The 7409-nt window shown below is 55.9% G+C and overlaps 1 protein-coding gene across 1 annotated transcript; it reads left to right on the top strand.

Moving 5' to 3' along the window:
- Positions 1–272: 272 nt before the first annotated feature.
- Kcnk15 (potassium two pore domain channel subfamily K member 15) lies at positions 273–6644 on the top strand. Its single transcript, XM_027954174.3, has 2 exons — positions 273–561; positions 4518–6644. The coding sequence occupies exons 1-2, from the start codon at positions 273–275 to the stop codon at positions 5216–5218; spliced, it is 990 nt and encodes a 329-aa protein (XP_027809975.2). The 3' UTR covers positions 5219–6644.
- The last annotated feature ends 765 nt before the right edge of the window (positions 6645–7409 follow it).

Below are 7409 nucleotides of genomic sequence, written 5' to 3'. Positions count from 1 at the left end.
TGTGTTAGCCAACCCTGCTACAGCTTTCTTTTCACCAGGAATCCTGTGTGCATCAGTAGGTGCGGGGTGGACACCTGCCGGATGATTGACTGACGGAAGGAAAGCGGGCGCGGAAGGCTGGCCCACGATCGCACCGTGAACTAGCGGTGGAGACGGACTTCTGCAGACCCGGGCCGTCAGGGTCTGAGGGGGCGGAGCGCGGGGGAGGGCAGGCCCCGCCCTGCTGTCGGCTGGGCGCTGCGCGTCCGCCGTCGGGGCGCGGGCCGGGCGCCATGTGGACGGCGCGGGCGAGCGCGCGCACCGCGGCGCTGCTGCTCTGCGTCCTGTGCTACCTGCTGGCGGGCGCCGCCGTCTTCGACGCGCTCGAGTCCGAGGCGGAGAGCGGCCGGCGGCGGCTGCTGGCCCAGAAGCGCGGCGAGTTCCGGAGGAGGTTAGGCTTCTCGGCCGAGGACTACCGCGAGCTGGAGCGCCTGGCGCGGCAGGCAGAGCCGCACCGCGCCGGCCGCCAGTGGAGGTTCGCCGGCTCCTTCTACTTCGCCATCACCGTCATCACCACCATCGGTGAGCCGCCCGGCGCGTCCCCTCCGCGCCGCTCGGTCCCAGCCGCGGGCGCCTCCGGGTTTCATGCCACCTCCGTGCAGCGAAGCGACTTTGGACGGGTCCGAGCCTCCCTTGCCTCCTGCCGAGTAGGGCTGTCAGTCAGCCGAGGCAGGACCTGCAGGCGACAGTGTTAGTTGAGAGGCTGGCGCGGGAGTGCTCGGACACGCCCCAGGGGCTGGGGGACAGACGAAGTGGGGCTGCAGGACCAATTGCCCAGAGTTGCTTCCTTGCCCGTTGCATCGCACCAGCTGTGTGACCTTAGACGAGTTGCTTAAGCTCTCAGAGTCACATTTTTCTCTTGTGAAATTACAGTGTTTACCGATTAGCTCTGTTCCGGTTTTATGGGAAGATTATTATCAAGAAGATAATAGGTGCAAAAGTTTTAGCGCACTGCCTGACACAGAAAGCACTACCAAAAAAAAGTTTCTTGCGTTATAATGATAATAATTATTATTATTACTCCATGAGAACAGAGACCTCATCTGTGTTAGTCACTGCTGTATGGCCCAGTGTCTAGCCCATAATAGATGCTCAATAAATATTTGTTAATGGAATGACTAATTACCACAAGCTTTGGACCACACCCTCGGGGATCAGAGCAGTTCTTTGCAGCATCTGGGCCACCAGCTGTTGCCATGACTACCGTCTGACTGGTACCTACTGAGTCTAAGTCTGGGGAAACCGCAAAGGAGAGAAGCATGCGCTGCAAGGCTCCAAGCTTGGTGCAGCCACCCCACAGGTTCAGCTCAGGATGTGCAGGCACCTCCTTGGGCTGGGAGCAGTGGTCTCGAAGCCCCAGCCCTGGAGAGAGTTTCTCCTTAATGCTCTTGCAAGCGAATGGGAGCTGTGGGCTTAGGGGGGGAGTTCAAAGCACAACTTGTACAATTACATGGAGTTTTGTGTTCCTTTCCACTGCCACCTACCCTCTCAGGCAATTGATTGTACCTCTCTGAGCCCTGGTTTTATCAAAGGCAAAGTGCAATTGTTCCTGCCTCACTGGGTGGTTGTCAGGTTTAGGTGAGGTCAAGGCCCGGTGCCTGAGGCTAAGGAGGCACTGTTCATTAGTAATAATAATTCCTTACTGTCAACTCTGACTCCAGCTCCCATTCAGCCCTTTTGCCCCCTCCTGTCTACGTAGGCACCACTGCTTCTCTATCTGGGTTCAGCCTGAGTCCTTCCCTGTCACTGTGTCACTGTGGATGCCACGCCACCCACCTTTTCTGCCCTTCCCTACATTCTTTGGAGGCCGTCCAGATGGGTTTGGCTTCCCTCCTGCCTGTACCCCTCTGACATGCCTGTGGAGCCCTGGGAAAGAATAACTGAGTGGAAATATGAATTTGCCTTGGCTGACCACTTGGGGGCGCCACCACCTGCACGCTGGTCTGGTCTGCTTAAACCAGCCTTGCAGACAGCCCTGCACCAGGGCCCAGGAACCTGACCTCTGTTTGGATAGAAGAAAAGCATTCAGAAGCCCTGGAGATAGTGGCTACCAACTCAGGCCCTGGGACCTTTAGGCAGCTTCCTTCCTCTGAGCCTGGTTTCCTTATCTCTAAAATAGGGATAATAATGTCATCTCATATGGTCACCCGGAGGGCATGTAGAGTACTAGTATGTTGAGTTACTATCATTATTTGTTTCGTTATCTGCCCAAATCTGGCATAGCCTAGAGCAGGGGAAACAGCATTTCCTGGACTCTTATTCCTAAAGAGGCCCTTCTGTCTCCCTCTAGCATCCCCTCAACTTGATTTCAGTCAATAAACTTTTATGGAGCAGCCATGGTTCCTGCCCTCAAGGAGCTTAAGTCTGATGATGGACAGAATCCCCTTTAAAAGGACAGACGTAGGGGCTGGGGATGTGGCTCAAGTGGTAGCGCACTCGCCTGGCATGCGTGCAGCCTGGGTTCGATCCTCAGCACCACATATAAACAAAGATGTTGTGTCAGCCAAAAACTGAAAAATAAATATTACAAAAAAAAAAAAAGGACAGAGGCAAACTGTCAGGGCCAGGCAGGAGCACTGTGGAAGGCAGCCTTAGTTCTTTAGCTATACAGTTCTTTGCATTGATGGTGTGAATGGTCCACATGCCCACAGCACACACTTCACAGGGTGTGAAAAGGTGTTAAATGTAAAGGAAATCTTCCAGCTGCCCTGTCTCTTAACCCATCACTTCCTCTCTCTCTCAATCAGATAGAGTCGCCACTTTCTTGTGTATCCTTCAGTCTGTATTCTCTGCCAATGTATTCCTTTGCCACAACACACTTCATAGGGACATTATATCATACACATGATTTTGTCTCGTTTTTTTCACTTAATATATTTTGGTGATGTTTTAATAACAGTCCCTAAAGAGCTGGGTCATCTTTTCATTGCAGTTAGCAGGGCATCTCAATCTCTGATCTACTGACATCTTGGCCTGGTGGTTCTGTTGTGGAGGTGTCCTGTGCATTGCAAGATATTAGTATTTGTGGTCTCTATCCTGGAGAGCCAACCACACAGTCACCCTCCCCTTCCCCCTAGTTGTGACAAAAATGTCTCTAGATATCACCAAATGTCCCTTCAGGGGAAAAGCACTCTGGGCTGAGAACCACTACTGTGTGGTACTCCATCTTTCGGATGGCACCATGATGTATGTAGCCAAGCCCCTATTGATGGACACCTAGGTTGTTCCTAATTTTTGCTAGGACTGAAAATGCTACCGTGACTACCCAGAGCATATGTCATTTTGCTCACATGTGAGGGCTAACTTCCTAACTGTGAAACTACCTACCTAGACCGGAAGGCTCGTGTATTTTACATTCTGGCCAGTGGCGCTGATCTGCTGGAAGAGGCATATTCTGTTGGAGAGACCCACCTGACTTCTCCTGGCTTATGGACCCTTGAAAACTATTGCTTCTCTCTCCAGAAAGAGGCACACCCCCCCCCATTCTGCATTAATGGCATCCTGATGCAAGATTCAAGGAAGTCCTCTCATGTCTTGATCCCCTATAAGAGTGAGGGGTGCAGTGAAGAAATCCCTACACCAGATCCAAACAGAATCAAGAGGCATTTAGTGAGGGCTGGCCAATGGCAGAGGTGGAGGTGAGATTTGAAAAGGGAGGAGTGGACTGGGGGAGAGGAGAAAAGGCCATCCAGCAGGGAGAAGCCATGAGAAGCAGCCTGTGGGGGTGGGTTCTGCTGGCGGGGAAACAAGGCATAGCCAGAGAGTGGGGTGCCAGAGAAGGGGTGCGGCTGGAGAGAGGCGCCCGATCAGGAAGGAGCTGGGATGCCTCTTGAGGCTGGGACTTTACCAGTGGACACTAGAAGCCTTTGCCTGGCTTGGTTTGGTTTTGTGTCCGAGGTACGCTTACACATAGTGAAACAGCGATTCTCAGAGCGTGAACCATTCCCTCCGCCTCTGGCTGCTCTGTACTTAATTCCTATTAAGTTCTGTACTTAACCCCTCTTCCAACCCCAGAAACTGGCAACCACGGATCTGTTCTCTGTCCCCATAGCTGTGCTAATCCTAGAATGTCTTTCAATGGAACATGTGGCACATTCTACCTTTTGGTTTGAGATCCAACTTTTGTGGCTGCAAGCAACAGTCGGTTGTTCCTTTCACTGCCACAATAGAGACGCAATAGTTTTCAAGACTCCATAAACCAGGCGAAGTCAGGTGGGTCTCTCCCTTGCTGGGATGTGCGACAGGTTGTTATCCATTCCCTAATGGAGGGATATTCGGGTTGTTTAGTCTGGGGAGATTACGACTAACCTCTCAAGGTCTTAAAGCCAGGGAATGGCCTGGTTAGGTCTGGCATTTGACGATGCTCAGCAGGCTCTGGGATGGGGGGACACCCAGCGGCAGGCTGCCACCAAGGGTGTTGAGGGTGTTGGTAGACAGAGCCGGGCTCTCACCACCCTCCCTCCACTCTCCCGCCACAGGGTATGGCCACACGGCGCCAGGCACGGACTCGGGCAAGGTGTTCTGCATGTTCTACGCCCTCCTGGGCATCCCCCTGACGCTGGTCACCTTCCAGAGCCTGGGTGAGCGGCTGAACGCGCTGGTGCGGTGCCTCCTGCTGGGGGCCAAGCGCTGCCTGGGCCTGCGGAGGCCCCACGTGTCCACCGAGAACATGGTGGTGGCCGGGCTGCTGGCGTGCGCCGCCACCCTGGCGCTCGGGGCCGCCACCTTCTCGCACTTCGAGGGCTGGTCCTTCTTCCACGCCTACTACTACAGCTTCATCACCCTCACCACCATCGGCTTCGGGGACTTCGTGGCGCTGCAGAGCGAGGAGGCCCTGCAGAGGAAGCCGCCCTACGTGGCCTTCAGCTTCCTCTACATCCTGCTGGGGCTCACGGTCATCGGCGCCTTTCTCAACCTCGTCGTCCTGCGCTTCCTGGCCGCCAGCGCGGAGGGGCCCCAGCGCGCTGCCCGCCTGGCCGGCTCGCTTCACCGGGCGGCGCCCGAGAGCCACGCGCGGCCACGCGGAGACGCGGGCCCCGGGGGCTCCATCAGCAGCTCCTGCCGCCGCATCCGGCAGCTGGAGAGGTGCGCCCGCGACAATCTGGGCTTCTCGCCCCCCTCGAGCCCTGTGGCCGTGTGCGGCAGCAGGGCAGACAGGCCCCGGGCCCGGTCCATCTGACAGCCCTGGCCAGGCGGGGTCAAACCTGGTTGGGAGCATCTGGAGCATCTCCCAGCGCACCCACCTCGGGGCTTGGAGAGGAGCCAAGGCCTTGAGGTTGTCTTCTGCAAGGAGTGGCTCCTCACTACCTTCTGATGCTCATCTCTTCCAGCCCCTCAAAAATACGTTATGCTGCATCACAAGCACAAGCTAGTCTGTAGTCACTCCATAGGTGCAAATCCTAGTCCACATTGCTGCAAGAAGGCCTGGCCACATCAGCACCTGGGACAGCCCTTGCATTGGACCACCTTACCTGAGGGCCCTTCAGAGGGGAGACTTGTGGCTACGTGTTTTGTGAAGAGGTGGATCATGTGCGGCAGGGAAATGTACAACTTTCAGCACTGGAACCCTATGGGGAAGCCAGGTGCTCAAGCTAGAAGCATGGAGAACAGATGCACGGAAGGAAACCTCCCCAGCGGCCATTTTTTGCACATTTAAATGACTTCTTTCTGTTCACCCAGCCTGTACAGAATTACCCACGTTTGAATGATCACCCCCACTGCATAAAGCTGATCCTTTGTCCTTAGCCAGCCCTACTCCCAGATGAAGGAGATCTTGCTGACAGCCCCTATGTCACTAGGATCCCCCCCCCCCAGGAGGCAGCCCAGTGCTGTGGGATGAACTTTATTTTGGGTCCTGCCGATCACCAGCATTGTGACTTTGGGAACCTCATTCTTTCCTTGGGCCTCAGTTTCCACATCAGTAAGACAACTGGGTGCATTTAGAACCCTGCTCCCTCCTGTGCATCTCCAGCAGGGCTTTCCCAGACAGGTCTCGGCCCCATTAGGGGATTAACAAAGACCCTGGCGGGGCATCCTGGCATCCCACAGCATTAAGACCCTTAGAGCCTTTATCCCTCCAGAAGGAACCATCTCAACACAAACCACGAACAAGCCCGGTTAGAAAAGCCAAAAACTTTAATGTTAACATGAGCTACATGGTCATGAACACAATGCGATGTGACCCACTCCAACCCAGGGGCCCCAGAAACCCTCCCTCCCCAAAGGTCTGGGCGGTCCTGCTCCTAGAGAGGGCATAAGGAAAAGGTGGGTGGGAGAGGCCCCCAGCCTGAGGACCCAGGGTCCCGTTAACCCACCACCCCCTATAGGAGGCAGTTGTAGCATCAAAGGGCTCAGAGGTGACACCTTTGCCCCCATTCCAGCCTCCACTGGGCCCTCACAGACGCTTTGGGTGAAATGGGCATGAGCCCAGTCCTCGGGCCTTGTCAGGTGAGCTCTTGGGCTCAAACACTTTCGTCCTCTGAGGTGCTGCTCTACAGACATGGGCCCTCCCAGAGGGCAGGGGAGCTGGTACAGGGGGAGGGAGAGGGTCGGTCCCCTTGGCCCAGCACAGCACTGCTGCTCAATAAATAAATGCAGGTGACCTTGCCTGATGCAACAGCTGTGCCTCTGAAAGGAGTGGAGCTCGTGGGGTTCCGAACACTGAAGCACCCCCGGGGCTCCTGGAACTGGGTGGCGAATCAGGCTGTAGAGTGGACAGCCATCCCCTGAACTTCCAGCTGACCTCCTGGGGAAGAATGAGCTTAGAGATGCTGGTCAGGGCTCAGCCACTCCCTCACAGCGGGACCTTCACCAAGCACTTTCCTCTCACCTTGCCCTCTTGAAAATGGAGTCCACAACACAGGCTGCCCTCCACCTACTACCCAGGGCTCCTGTGGGGGTCAAGGGTATGAACCTGCAAGTGTGGACAGCACTAGAGGAGGCAGGCCTGGCACAGGTGAAGGAGAGTGGGGAAGTCCCCAGAGGGTGGGTGCCTCTGCCCACTCTCTGTGCCCTGGCCGAAGCTGGTGTTTCTAACTCTCCCTCCAGCCAGTCCTGGAGAGCTATGGCCCTGGACAGAAGCCCCACCCACACATCCAAGCCTGGTCAAATCCTGCAGGCCCTCGGTCAGCTGGGCAGCCTGCTAGGAAGCCTCAGTCCCTTGGCAGCCCTCTCCCCCAAACCCAAACCCAGAAAAGACACTGGCCCAGTAGGTAGAGCAGAGCAGAGCAGGGGTGTGCAGCCCGGGGCTGAGCTGGAATACGGTCCTGGCACCTGCCCTGGCACGACCGTCTCCTGGTGCAGGAAGGAAGCCTGAAGGAGCCCCTCTTCTGCCCCAGCCGCTGACTTGCAGGGGGTCCTGGGCAAGTCGT

This window comes from Marmota flaviventris, chromosome 2, assembly GCF_047511675.1.
Source record: "Marmota flaviventris isolate mMarFla1 chromosome 2, mMarFla1.hap1, whole genome shotgun sequence".
NCBI classification, from domain to species: domain Eukaryota; kingdom Metazoa; phylum Chordata; class Mammalia; order Rodentia; family Sciuridae; genus Marmota; species Marmota flaviventris.
This window is presented reverse-complemented; position numbering and strand designations above follow the sequence as displayed.

What these genes read in the sequence shown, in the direction of transcription:
- Kcnk15 (XM_027954174.3), top strand. Translation starts at nt 273, where the DNA reads ATGTGGACGGCGCGGGCGAGCGCGCGCACCGCGGCGCTGCTGCTCTGC. An exon ending in CACCGTCATCACCACCATCG is followed by an intron (nt 562 to 4,517) that starts GTGAGCCGCCCG and finishes CTCCCGCCACAG; the next exon opens with GGTATGGCCACACGGCGCCA.